The sequence below is a fragment of the Meriones unguiculatus genome, chromosome 9, assembly GCF_030254825.1.
Source record: "Meriones unguiculatus strain TT.TT164.6M chromosome 9, Bangor_MerUng_6.1, whole genome shotgun sequence".
Lineage (NCBI taxonomy): Eukaryota > Metazoa > Chordata > Mammalia > Rodentia > Muridae > Meriones > Meriones unguiculatus.
The window spans coordinates 7,986,834-8,001,308 of record NC_083357.1 but is presented as its reverse complement, the minus strand read 5'-3'; the positions used below and the strand labels follow the sequence as shown (position 1 = coordinate 8,001,308).

At 44.7% G+C, this 14,475-nt stretch overlaps 1 protein-coding gene across 14 annotated transcripts in view; it reads left to right on the top strand.

Moving 5' to 3' along the window:
• Positions 1 to 14,475, top strand: part of Cacna1d (calcium voltage-gated channel subunit alpha1 D) — a 301,017-nt gene that overhangs the window by 165,398 nt on the left and 121,144 nt on the right. For 7 of the 14 annotated variants that reach the window (XM_060390786.1, XM_060390779.1, XM_060390778.1 and 4 more), the window contains exon 8: positions 3,099 to 3,202. The exons of 1 other annotated variant lie outside the window; for it this stretch is intronic. In XM_060390786.1, coding sequence (XP_060246769.1) covers positions 3,099 to 3,202 — 104 coding nt within the window. Of the gene's footprint in view, positions 1 to 2,440; positions 2,545 to 3,098; positions 3,203 to 14,475 lie in introns of all 14 variants that reach the window. 6 more of the 14 variants (XM_060390787.1, XM_060390782.1, XM_060390780.1 and 3 more) reach the window with 1 other exon arrangement.

Here is a 14,475-nt window from a genome sequence, read left to right as displayed (position 1 = left end):
CAGCCCCTCTCAGCCAGAGGACCTGGGAAATTCTTCTGTGTCCCAGCAGCCAAGGGCTGGCCTTTTCCACAGTCCATGCTCTGAGGCATTCCAGCAGTTTCCAAGAATTACAAAACCCCCAAAGCCTTACGCTTTCCTTTACCTTGAGGCATACATGGGCACATAAGCCTCTAAAATAAGAGGAAACTGAAGCGACATAGAAAATTGTCTTGGGTGCCAAGTGGCCCTCTTTAAAATTAATCCAAATCAAAGTGCTCTCCCTTGAGCTGGTGCCTCCATTGTTGATGAGGAGCGTGCAGACAAAGCCCTGGGTAGATTGTGTGTCTTTAACATGGATACGCGGGGGAACAGCCCAGCAATTGCGATTTTTCCCTATGTGTATGACAAGCTTTAAGGACTCAGCTCTGTGGCAGTGTGTGGAGAGAAAGACTAGCCCTGACAGCGTAAGTTTCATCTCTCCCGGCCAAGAGAAGAGGTGCTGCAGCTGGTTGTGTTTAGCGCCTGCCTGCCCTCGCTCCTCTTCAGCTGACCTTCTGGGCGGCAGTGATTTCAGAGGGTAAAGTCCACAGAGCGTCCACCCCCAGGGAGTTGAGATAAGATGTTCCCCCTGCAGCGCAGCAGAAAGCTGTTACCAGAGCCCTACCCTGACACACTCTTGAGGTGTGAGGAGGCCAGTCGAGGCAGCAGGTGGACAGTCTCAGGAGTGAGGTGTCTAATGGGAGCCATGCACGAGGCTACTCTGTCCTCTGCCCCGTACGTACGCCGCTCCGGCAGAGGCTAGACATTTCTGTCAGGTGTTGATTCAAGGCCGAAGTTCTGGCCGCCAGACCAGGCAACCTGTTTCTTCCCTACACGAGGGTTTTTAAATAAGTTTGGCAGTGTAGTTGCTTTGGGAGAATTACCCTCTGCCTTCCTGCTGAAATTAGTTTATCCAACTTAATTAGATCAACAATTGGAGCCATGGCCTCAGCTCATTCATTCCTCTAATTGCTGATGTGAAGATGGATAGGGGTTCTATTAAGCACATCAGTGTTCTTGTGGCCAAACAGGTGTTTCATAATGCCCTCTCCCTAGATTTCAGCAACAGATGTTAGGTAATTTTTTTTAATGTTCCCTTTTCCTGTTTGGCTTCTGCATGAGGCAAACATTGTGAAATGCATGAGCCTCTTTCTGTAAAGCTAAAAGCTGGAAGCAGATAATGTGCAAAAAGGCACAGGGCTTAAAACCCTAAGGGTTTGCACCTGCTAGACAAGAGCAATGGGCCTGTCCGTATTATGGAGTGGCTGAAGATTCAGGCTGCTCCTGCAGAGCAGGGCCTGGAGCCATCTATTCTGTTACCTGGTTGGTCCTTAAAATCTCCTCCTCAGTGAGGAACAGTTCAGGGTTCATTCCCCGCCCCTCCCGGACACTGACCTGTGCTGCTGGAAAGTTCCATCCAGCTGTTCAAGCTGTTCACGCCCAGACCTTCCCTGGGAAGCCTGACAAGGAGGCCATGCCCGAATGAGCAGTTGAAAGCCTCCATCTAGAGTCAGGTGCTCCGCTGCCCCAGGCCGGCCTTTTTGAACGCCTGTCACGCCACAGTTGAGGTGGAGCAGGTATCAGTTAAAGCCAGGTTCTTTTAGTGGGCACAGCTGAGGGGGGATGGAGGGAAACAGCTCCCAAAGCACCCCGGAACACGCATCAGCTGTTGACCTCAGAAATATTTTCCTGTTTCCATGTTTACTTAGAAGTACTAAATAGTCATTCATTTATTCCATATTGATCTAGTTCACTGGCTGCAGATAATCTCAATCTAAGATGGGCCTGGTCTCCTTGGGTAGGTGGAAAGGATGATTGCCTCCAGATAGACAGTGGTTATTTTAGATTTATTTCTTTATTTTGTGAGTGGGTCTCACCGTATGGCTGGCTGGGCTGAACTTTAAGTATAATCCAGGCTGGCCTTGAATTGCAGAGAGCCATCTGCATCCTGGGTGCTGGATCAAAGACATGTGCCACCAGGCCAAACTAGTTTTTAGAGTCAGATGTTACAGGTTTGACACTATAATGAAGACTTTTCCACCAAATTTTAAAAGCAGTTAGGACTGACACCTGGGGTGGAGCAGCAGCTAGGACCCAGGGAAACACTGGCTCTGTCTTCTCCTGAGACTCCTGGAAACTGCTCTTCAGGGCAGTGTCCAGATCGGAGCCAAGCCTCATTCCCCTATGTGGGACCATGCCCTGCTGTTTGGCCTGGAGCCTCCGTGAGTCCTCGTTTGTGTGTACAGGCATGCATGTGTGCCTGTGCGTGTTGAGAATGCGTAGCGAGTGTCTGCTGGCTGCTGCTGTCTCAGCCCAAGGAAACGCTTAATTCAATGCATACAATTTCTCTCTAACGTGATCCTCTCTCCTTATTAGATTCTCCTATTAACCCACTCCTGTGAGCCCGTCTTATTTCTTACAGATGAATGATGCTATGGGATTTGAATTGCCCTGGGTGTATTTTGTCAGTCTCGTCATCTTTGGGTCATTTTTCGTACTAAATCTTGTACTTGGTGTATTGAGCGGGTAAGCTACATCTCTTTCATCTTGAAAGCAGAGTCCTGAGGACAGGTGCCAAGACCACACAGGCTTTGCTAGATGGGCCAGTGGGGTGGGGGTACCAGTCCCTTTGTATTGCTTGCTCTTCTGCTGAGGCTTCCCAAACCAGGCTGGCTCCTGGAACCTCACCAGCTGTCATGAAAAGAAAGCCATGGAGAGATTATTGACCAGGAATTAATTAATCAGTATTGTTGCTTGGGATTTAAATAATTTCCCTTGCCTTGGCCTTTTGTGTGTCCTAAAGTGAGATACATTTATAATTGCTTTCTTGGTCTGGATCCAAATACAATGCCCATTAATTGGCACGAAATTGTAGCTGACTGAGTTGTCTGGGCTGACTTCGTCGAGTCCCTTCCTGAAGATTTCGGCCTCAGGAAAACTGTGTAAGGGTCCATGCTCATCCGTGCCCCTTCCTAGAGTGCTAACCTTCAACCAAAGCCCTGAGTGGTCCTGCAGCTGCAGTCGGGGCTCTGTTCTTTACCAAATGGATAACTGATAACTGATCTCCTTACATTTTACAGGTAAATGATGCGATAGGATGGGAATGGCCATGGGTGTATTTTGTTAGTCTGATCATCCTTGGCTCATTTTTCGTCCTTAACCTGGTTCTTGGTGTCCTTAGTGGGTAAGCAGTTGGATCTGTGTTGCACATTTTCCTGCTGCCACGTGGGAGGCGGCCCTGCGTGTCTCCCAGCTGCTCCCTGGTGGCTTCTCTGCATGCCTTTGGACTCTGTTGTCCCCTCTGTGTGTTGCTTTTGGATTGAATTGTTATTCTTTCTGCCTGTATCTGTCTGTGAGATTCTGTGTTTCTGATGCTTGCCAAGCACTGTTAACTTGACGAAAGAAAATGTTTCCCTTGGAGGTGAATTACAAGCAAGCAAAAGGCTTCCTAGCCTTGGTCTTCACCCAGGGAGGAACTTTGATCTTTTATGGATTTCATTCCCTTAGTACATGACCTGGCCCTCTTGAGTCATTCTCAGCACGTTATAAATAGTGGTGTTTCAGATTTTGTGATAAAGCCTAGATCAGTACATACATACCCGGCAGTTTCCACATGCACCTCCCTGAGATTGGGACCCTCCGTTAGCTTGACTTGTCGCTGCTGTCACTGAGTGAGTTAAGATTCAGGGTTCATCTTCTCTTAATACAGATATTTAGCTTTTACACGCATGTTCCCTCCAGCCTTCTTGTCCCCATCGTTGGTCACCATTTTAAAAATTCATTTTGTTGAATGCCTAGCTCTGGACTTCCCCTCTGTCTGTCAGGTTCAGATGGGCCTGGGGAGGGCCGTGGGCTGTGGGATTGTGCTCTGCCATGGAGGGAGATGGTATTCCAAAGCCCCTGTGGGCAGAGGTGGATCTTAGAATCTCTGTGGCACCCCAGAAAGTGGAGTCCCCCCTCAAAGCAGGCTGGGGGCTCTCTCAAAAGCAGCTGCCTATGGGAGAGTTTGATTCTGGCCTGAAAAACACTACGGGGTTCTCATCACTAATCTTCCCTAGTTAATTATAGTGTGTTGTTGCCTTATTGTTATAGAATAAAATATTTAATTAAAAATTGTATTAAATTTTAAATGAGGTTACTAAAAATGCTTTGTCTTAAGAATTAGACACGTAATGTTTATAGTCTGTACAATGTGAAAATTTAAGAAATAGTAAAATAGCCAGCCTTTAACTCAAAACAAAAGCACATACACACCATCAGTTCCAGAATGCGGCCATTACCCTGAGCAGCCCAAAGCTGCTTATACCCTCTCCCTCTCGCCCAGACATTTGCAGGAAATCACACTGATGGGCTTGATCCTGAATGAGTTTAACAGCTCGCTCGCTTTATCTTGCTCTTTCAGAGGCTGTGTCTCAGGGACATGATGTCTTCATGTATGCTGAGTTAGTAAATTGAGCTTTATCTTGGTTTTGGGAGATACTGCCTTTTGCAAAGCAGAAGGCAGAACCCTGATATCCACCATGACTCCTTTCTTCAGTCTCCTTCAAGCCTAGCTTGCCACTTAGTATGGTCAGTGCCCTAGAAAGTCCATTATTTGCAAGTGTCCCCTCCCCCACCCCCCATGAGAGTAGTAGGACCTGAGGACTCAACTGGGGAAATGGCACCCAGCACCTGGGCTCTCTACTTCAGACTGTGAACTTTAAAAGGCCTTCTGCCTTGACTTTATCGTTCATTTTAGTTTCCTTCCTTCCTTCCTTCCTTCCTTCCTTCCTTCCTTCCTTCCTTCCTTCCTTCCTTTTCTTCCTTCTTCCTTTCTTTCATTTTTAAATCAGGGTCTTAACTCTGTAGCCCAGGCTAGCATGGAACTTACTGTATAGCCCAGACGGGCCTTGAACTCGTGATGATTTTGCTGAGTGCTGGGATTAAAGGCACAAGCCTCCATGCCCAGCTATAAGACCTTCCTCCTTTTGAGCCTGTGTGGCCTGAATTTGGGGTCAGGATAGTGAGTGTGGCAGCTGTAGTTGGAGAAGCTTCGCCACAGGAACTACCCATACAAGGCCAGCAGCTGCAACTGTGTTGTGAGTTCCTTGGCGCCCCATGTCTCCGTAACCCAACTAAACTGACGGAGGCCATGGAAACCACTAATTTTAACAGTGCCAGTGATGTGCCTTATCTTCAGTTCCCTTTCCCTGGGCAGGAGCTGTTGTCCCAGCATGATGAAGCAAAGATACAAGCCAGCCAAATCATGAGGTGTTTAAAACCACTAAAAGCAGAAGATAGGGGCAGGGGCCCGACACGCAGCTTTGAAGGAGAAACTCAAAGCCAGAGGGTTAAAAGAGCACACAGTCTAGCAAAACCGTTTACTGAGGTAGATCTTGAGGGAAAAAGAAAACTATGAAGAGAAACCAAATGATATTTGAATGTTAAAAAGCAAACCTAAGGCTTCCCAGTGATTTTAGCTGTCAGCTCATGCCGTGCCCAGACTCCTAGGGGGTGCACTCCGTCTTTCCGCCCCTCCCACCCCACAGGCCGCTTTGTTAAGAAATGCTGAGGCAGGCTCTGAGTGGAGTCAGAGCTGGATCTGCAAAGCTCCTTGGTCGGCATTCTCCCAGTTCTGGCGAGGGCCTGGCTCTGGGCCAGAGGCCAGGGGTGCCAAGGTGTCTAATACACAGACTCTGGCCCTGGGCTCAGGCTGGAGCCCAAGCTGTGTAGCAAGTGCCACAGCTGGGAGGTGGGGGCTCTCAGGGGAAGCTCCTGGACCCCCCTGCCTCTACCACCTCCCAGGGTCCCTGCACTTCTCTGCCTGCCTGTGCCCCTCTTGTTTTCCCATTTGTGTTTTTGTTGTTTATTGTTAAAGCACATTTAAAAAAAAGTTAGTTTAATCTTAAGATTCTTCACAATTTTTTAAAGGAATGTTAGAGTTGTTATAAAGCTAGAAGAACACAAAATGCCAGAAGACATTTCTATGGCATAGCCCTCCAGGACTTCGAGACTAACAGCTGTCATCTCAAAAAACAAACAAAATGAAACAAAACCCCTAGGTTCCAAGTGTCCACTGGTGGGGATTTCAGTCAAAGCCTCATGCATTGTTGCCTTCTAATGAGGACTCGCTAGGTTACAGTGACAGTTTGCGTGTCTGGAACTGAGCTCTTTTCTTTTTTAAAATTTTTTAGTGTGTGTGTATGGGAGGGGATATATGTGGTGTGTGCAGTATTTGTGTGCGGTATATGTGTGTGTGTGTATATGTGTGTGTGAATGTGTGGTGTGTGTGTGTGTGTGTGTGTGTGTGTGTGTGTGTTTGAGACAGCTTCTCACTGTTCAGGCTAGCCCTACCTCAGATGGGTTGTCATCCTCCTTTTGGCTGTCAGAGTTCTGGAGTGATAAGTACATACCAAAGTGTCCAGATGTTAACCCCTTTTTAAACATTGGCTTATGCTTTCATTGTTCCTTCCTTTATGTATGGCCATGGCATCCTGTTGTATCTTAATCTACACCATAGATTTGGGGTTTGTACATTTTTAAGACATTTGTAGGCTGAGTTTTTTTTGTCTTGTTTTGTCTGTTTTGTTTTGCTTCCTCCTCAAGGTGAGACCGAAGCTCATGAATTACATGCCATATGAGCGTGGGTACAGATGACACCATCTTTGCTCGTGGTGCTTTGTGGGAAGAGCTGCGACATCAGTAGCTAGCGCTATGGCTTAGAATTTTGTTGTCCTTGAAGGAGTGATCCTATGATGGACAAAAACCTAAAAAGACTGCCTCCTTTACGTCTGAGGTCCAGATAGCCTGTGTGTCTTATCCTCTCTCTCCGACATTTTAGAAATGTAGGGACTGCTCAGTTTTAAGGCTGCTCCCTTAAGTCCTGGCCCTCTCAAGGTTTGCCTCAGTGTATATAAGTGATGTCTGGGTTGCCATAGGGTTCTCTAGGGGACAGTGGTACTTATGGGTAGGAGTTCGCTTCTCTACTTTAGGACCTCCCTGCCATCTGCCACACCTCTGTGGTGTCAGGTCTGAGTGGTCAAGGGAGACAGCCTAGGCTCCTGAAGTCCCAAGGAAGCCCAGACCTGGTCCCGCCAGGATGCCATGTTCACAATGGGTCTCCGTCACTCTGGTCTTTAGGCTCGTCTTCCCTAAGACAGAAATAATCCTGTCTTGCTCGGTGCCTCACAGGTGGCTTGAAGTCAGCTAATGAATATAGAACTGCGTAAGAAAATATTTCAAGGTATTTACTCATCTAGCATAGCTAACTTTCAATCCACAGATCTTCCCCTACTCCCTCACAGCCATCCTTGGTGAAGTGGGGACAGTTGAGGTGGCTCTGTGAAAGGGGAGAATTTTCTGCATTTTCCAGAAAGTGACTTGAAAGAATATTTGTTATCCACTACAATACTGTGCCATGCTATACTGTACTCTATGCCATTAGGAGATGGCATGGGGCATGGGGGTTCTTTGTCAGTTGTTAAGTGTTTTGTATGCAGACTAAAGTCATTGTTATTGGCATTGTACATAGTGAGGACTCTTTTCTCCTCTGCATCAGTGGCAGGGAATGACATTTCTGAAAGGCAGTGTTCAAGCATGCCAGCTTAAATAACTACAATTTGAGTCTGCTCTGCCTTTTACCATTTATGTGATTTAGGTCAAAATCTTCCCTCTTTGAGATGACTTTCCTCATTGGTGTGCCTGAACATGGAGCTAGTGTCGGTTCCAATCTTGTGGGGTCCAGGGAGCCTTCAGAGAACTACAAAATGTAGACCCCTTGGGGGCAACTGCCAGAAAGGTTCTAGGAAGAATAGCTAAGTGATCTGGAACAAGACAAGCCGGCCTTTCTAAGCCAGTTAATAGCAGTTGGTCAAGATAGGTTTGTATTAGTGAGAAATCAAAGCTATATAATACATTTAAATGTTTCATTATGTAAGTATGTAAATTGTATAAGCTAATCGTGTCTAAAATATATTACTACATAAACTCCCTCCTGGGCCTTCTTGAAATAATAGGGTAAAGTCATTTGTCGTTGGTCTTTGCTAACATCTGACAAAAAATATTTGAAATAGTTCTTGTGAAACAGTCTTTGTATGTTGTCAGGCAATAAACATTCTTCATTAGTACACTGTCAGGACATAAAACTAAGTGTAAACTGAGCCTGTGTGTCTGGAACTTCAGACTCAGTCGGCTCTGAATTAATTTTGTGTGTATATGTCTGTGTATCCTGGTAAGCCTCAGTCTGCAGACTTCTTTTAAACTCACTTACCAAATTTTCTAATAGAAGCCTATGGGTACTTTTCTGTTTGTTGTGCCTGACAGAAGCAGGACAGGTTTGTTTGGGCTCATGGTTTGAGGGTGTACAGTCCATGGAGACAGGAAAGTTTTGTCAGTGAGCCCGAGGCAGCTGGTCACATCCCATCTGCATCAGGAAGCAGAGATGTGCACTCAACTTGCTTTTGTCCCTTGTATTCAGTCTGTGACCTGAGCCCATGGGATGCTGCCACCTTCGCTCAGGGTGGGCTTTGCCTTCTCAGTTACACCCTTCTGGGAGTGCTGTCACAGAGACAGCGTTTTGAGGAATCCAAGTCTCGTCAAGTTGACAATGGAGCTTAGCCACCACCAGACCTGTTTATCTTAACTTGAAAGGTTTGGGAGCAAACTGGGAAAAGCAAAACATAATAAAAAAAATCAAGGGTGATTTTCAAGACAGTTTGTCTTTCTGAAATTTACTTCTTAGACACCATTCTGAACACATAAAACAACAGGCCCAGACAAAGACAAAGCACGGCTGCTTTCGAGAAGACTTGGCTTCCTAAGTAAAGACTGATGGTACACAGGGTAAATGGGGAGGGGAGGTGGGGATGTTGCTATAGAGACTGCAGACTGCACTGTGCCAGAATTTTGCAGAGTAAAGTCAGGCTTGGACCAGTTATAGTCATGGCATTCTGAGCGAGGAAATCTCTGGTGTCTTCTTGAATACTGGCTCATGGGCAAAACACACCAGGGGGACAGGGTATCACTTTTGGTTATTTTCTAAGTGAAGACATATGCTCTGGGAATAGTCATTCTACATATTTTCATGACAATTTATGTTTTCCTACCAGTATCTATTGATAAAAAGTAAAGAGCAAAATTTGCTCAGGTGTCCACACCTCTGACATACCTGTTGTAGGAGAGCAGTCAAAATGTTTGCAAAGTTAAGGGGGATAGCACCAGGTGGCATATGCCTTTAATCTCAACACTTAGGAAGCAGACGCAGGCAGACCTCCATGAGGGTTCAAGGTCAGCCTGGTCTACATAGTGTGTTACATGGCAACCAGGGCTTCATAACAAGAACTTGTCTTAGAAAAGGGGATGATGGAGAAGTCCTCACAGAGACTTCTTACACTTACATGTTTCCTTCTCTGTGTAATTAGTGTTCTCCAGGCTTTCAAAATGCCAGAGACACTCCTGAAGGGTCATGACCCAACAGACTCCAAAATATCACATAATTTCACCTTGGTTGGATCAGGCTATCTGCAAAATCTGTCCTTATATCTGGATGTCCTTCTCCTTGAACTCTGAAGTCATGTCATGAGTAGAGTTGATGGTGAAATGGGAGTACCAGAAAGAGCCATAGTTCTTTAGGAATGCCCTTGGGCTTTGGTAAGTAAGAAATTCAGTCCCAATTTGGCTTTAAAGGGAACAACAACAAATTTCTTTTTTCTCGTAAAGAACCAAGCTAACCATGCATATCTTCTCTGGACACTGAGCTTCCTTGTTGCATAGCTGACAAAGGAACCCTAGAGCTATGGGTACCACGGTCCCAGAAGTGTGCAGGCTGGTAGCAGCCACACCTGACAGTAACAAGTAAGTGTGACCTCTCTGCTGCTGGCTGGCAGCTGCTGTTTCCATAGAAATGGCTGTTGGATCAGTGGAAACAAGGTAAGAGAAAGTTTTTGCTGATGCTTGTTCCATCAAGCTGACGTCTGTTTCCCTGGCAACAGCAGTGGACAGCAGCCAGGCTCTAGAAACAGATTCAGTAGAGCACTCTCACTTGTCAGCTGTGGCTATCATCTGCTCCTGACCACACACTCTCTTTGATAACACCTAGAAAAGGCCTCTGAGGGCCTGGGAGGCACTGCTGGCCTCACGTGCCCTCCAGGGCATCCATCTTGCTGACGGCAAACTGTGTCCAAAGCAGGCTATCAGTGATCTTCTCTCCACCTGTGCTCGTTTGCTTGTTTTGTTACGTGGCTTAGGAGAAGGGAGAAGGTTGCCCAGGGCAGCAGTATTGCAGGGTAGACTGTTGGGTCTGTGATCTCAGGTCCTAGGGGAGTAGAATTCATTATAGTGATTTTATGCACAGAATTGGCTCTTCACAGAATGGGTGATACTTTAAGAGTTGAAATTAAAGCCATAATTTTCATGTGTTCCTTATTCTGTTGGTGGCATTCACAGCCGCCTACAATGAAAAAGATGTTCATGAGTTTAATAATTTGACTTCTTGTGAGAAACATATTGATGGCTGTCTCTAAGATGCTGCTGCCAACTTCTGCCTGATCCTTTTCTTCTGCTCAGTGTTCTTACATAGGCTAGTAAAACTGCTTTCGTGGCCCAGATATTGGTATTGTAGGGCAGCTTGGTATATATACAAAGATAGTATGTCTACCATATGTGGCACTTCTCTTTGTTACAGTTGAGCACTTTTTCTTCTTGGGGTTCTTTTTATTTCTGCGCATATATGCATCCAAAGCCCAAGTTTTACCCTGCTGTCCTGACACAGCCTTCCACAGCACAAGGGGCAGCCTGGAGATACTCCGGGGAAGATGTCTGCCCTAAGTGTCTCATAGATACATTTTCTTTAAGAGTATCCATTTTCTGAGAGAATGAAAAGTGAAACGAAGCCCTGCAGTTTATAGGTGTATCTTAGAGAAGCAAATGAGATATGAATGAACAGTACTGGCAGAATCTGGATCTAGGCATCTAGAAGAACCGTGGAGAACTGTGCGCTCTGTCTCTGTGGGACTTTCTGAATGGCTTTTCTCTGGGTTTCTGGAACAGAGTGGCTGTGCCTGCAGGCAGTGGTGAGGGGCTGACCCTTAAATGTTCTGTACTGTCTAGTTAAGTTCAAACAACAGACAAGTAAAAAGTAGACAGTCTTGTTAGATTCATTTTGATTCTCGCTCTTTCTCTCCTTTTATTCAAAACAGCATGGCTTTTCTATTTATCTGAGCAATTTTTGAGTGCCTACACAGAGGTGATATGTTTGCCAAGTGATGCACCAGCCAGTGGGGTTACTATAATGAGTTCATAGTAGAGGCCTAGGCATGAGAATCATGAGTTCAAGGCCATCCTGAGCTATGTAGAAAGGTGGGTTGGTTTCTAAGTTTTTGTCTTTATGAAACATGCTTAACCGAGGATGCAAACTTCTGATGAAAAGAAGACATTTATAAATGGCATGAATACAGGACACGTCATGCAGTGGGCACAACTGATGCATGGCTGAGGCCTGTGAGAAGCGTCCTGGAGAACTGCAGAACGAACAAATCACCCCCGCAGGCAGACCAGCGGGGAGAAGCATTTGAGGCTGAGCTTTCCGTCAAGGCTGGACAATGGGAAGAAGCAGAAGATCCTGGAGAAAGTAAACAGAGCTGGGAAGGCAGAGCCTGAGGATCTGAGGGCTTGGGGAAGCAGAGAGAAGAGGAGACACTGGCCAGCAGAGCTGGGATCACATGGGTCCTTTAGAGCCTGTGGTAAGCTTTGGTCATAGCTGAAGAGTAGAGAAGTCACAGAAAAACGTTAATAAAGAATTGGTGCAATTTAAAATTGAATTTTATAAAAATTGTGATATTGAAATGTTTTCAGGTTTCCTTGAAAATGCACCAGGAGGGATTCTGTATTGGTAGACATCAAGAGATGCATAGATAGGTGATAATGGAAATTTAGCAGGTATTATTTGTAGATTCCAGCTGCTAGGCATATAGGTGGTATTTGTTCTATAATCTGTTATTTTTTTTTATGAATGTTTGAAATTGTTACTAGTTTAATGCTGGAAAATCTGCATATAAAAATCACCATTGCTGTAGTGATACGAATGGATTTAACGTAAAGGGAGAATAAAGGAAGTATATAGAGTAAGTACACATCCCAAGGCTGCTGTGAGCTGCTTCCAGCTGCAAGGTACTAATGGTACCAGCTTGGATCTTTCACTACAAAGAAGTATAAAATAGGACAAAATACAGCATGACTGTTTTCAGGAAAATAGGAGTGGGCATCATAGAATTGAGACCCATAGCTCTAGAATTTCCTGTTCTAAATGCCTGGAAACGTTCTTAGAATTGCTGTGGAGGTCAGCAGGGCTCAGCAGAGTATGTCAGTCCATTTACTGGTGGGACAGAGGGAAGTTCAGGGCTGATAAGATAGGTGAGATTTATAGGGCAGAATGGAGGGGAGACATCTTCATAGAAAGGACTCCAGAAATCTAAAGAGAAGTCCTCTGAAGTCTTTGGCCATGTGCATAGCTAATGTGTGCCAGAAAACACCTACTGGAGAACCCAGTGCTGGGCTCTGACTGGAGTGGCTAAACCTTAAAAATCATATGTGGAATTTAAAGTGAGGTTTCAAGGAAGGTAGGCATTGGTAGAAAGCCACTTTCACTATAAAAACAAACTTCAGAAGAATCAGACCAAATGGCCAATAAATTTAGACACTTGCCAAGACAAAAATCAATACTCATTAAAGGAAGATGCCGAAATGTAGCCACTTCCCCAAATATTTCATCTTATGATCAAAAAATTGTAAAAAGAATCAGGAAAACAGCCACAGCCATGGGAGAACACATCAGGAGGTGACTGAAACATTCCATCAGGTAATCAGATTTTGAAGTCAGTGCTTTAAAGCTGTTCGGGAAACTGGAGGAAAAGATTTACACACCACACAGAAACACATAGGAATATTATTGTAGGAGTAATAGTGTGTCTGGAAAATGATTGGGAACCAGAGGGGGAAGCTGAAGGGAGCTTCACAGACATGCAGGACAATAAGAGGCAAGCTAGTGAGTATGAAGCTGGATTCCCAGAAGGAAAATAGATGAGGGAAGAGAAATAAATAAATGCAAATAAATAAAATAAGTTTAATACTTGGAAGAGAAAACCCTAGGCACATTAAATTCGGTTGGCCAAAAGTTAAGGCTAATACTTTAAAGGAACTAGGATAGAGAGAATTGATCCCAAGGATGTCCTCTGGCCTTCACCCTCATGTACACACACACACATATACACACACACACATGAAGTTAGGTGGGGGAAATACATTAGGTGCTAGAATAAGATAGAATGTGTTGGTGTAGATTGTAGACCCAGGAAAACCAGCCACAGTCCCGCAGAGTGACCCCCTTGAAGAGTTGAAAAGATCTGGAGGTATAGCTCAGTGAGTGCTTGTGTGGCATGTGCAAGGTCCAAGCTCCAAGCCCCAGGATTGAAAAGAAGAAAAAAGAAAACTCTGCGCAGCAAACAAACTCCTCAGAAAGGTTAAGCGAAGCACCGTGGTGGTGCCACATGCATTGATCCGAGTGTTGGGAAGCAAAAGCAGATGGATCTCTGCAAGTGTGAGACCAGCCTGGTTGGTTACACAGTGAGTTCCAGGACAGCCGAGGCTGCATAGAGAAACCCTGTCACAAAACAAAACAAAAACAAACAACAAAACCAAAAAACATAAAATAAATCTAGAAAAAATTTTTCTAAAAGTTAAGTGAAGCAAAGATTTCAAATTAAAAGCACAGAAAACTGATAAACAAATCTATACTATAAGAAATGTTTAAAAAAACTCTGCATGCTAAAAGAAAAAAAGGTGGCATCAGGCTGCTCTGGGGAGTGCAATGGGTATATAGGGAGCTGCAGCAGGGACAAGGAGATGGGAGGGACGTAAGGGGGGTCTTCCTGTTACAAAGTCATATATATATATATATATATATATATATATATATATATATATACACACACACACACACACATACATTTATATGAGAAAGAGCATTAGGGATTGCCACGCTAATGTAAGGATGCATATGACAATATTAATATTTTAATTTTTTAATGCCACAAGATATAGAAGATATTAAATAAAATACTAAGCAGCCATTGGTTATCCCAAAATAAGTCAGGAGATGAGGAAAGGTGAATGAAGTACTAGCAAAAGAGCACATAGCACTTGGCATGGTGGCTCATACTTGAAGTTCTAGTCCTGGGGAGGCTGAGGCAAGACGATTGTAAGTTCAAAGCCAGCCTGAGCTGCATGGCAAGAACTTGACTTGAGAAAAACAAACAGGTGAAACAGGAACATGGTAGACAGTCATCTGCTTCAATAACTAAATTCACTTGAGGTTAATATGCAATTTTAATTAAAGACAAAAACTGTTGTACTGAATAAAAATGCAAGATGCCATAAAATTTGACACAAACTTTAAACAAAGGAGCAAGCTTAATATTAAATGTC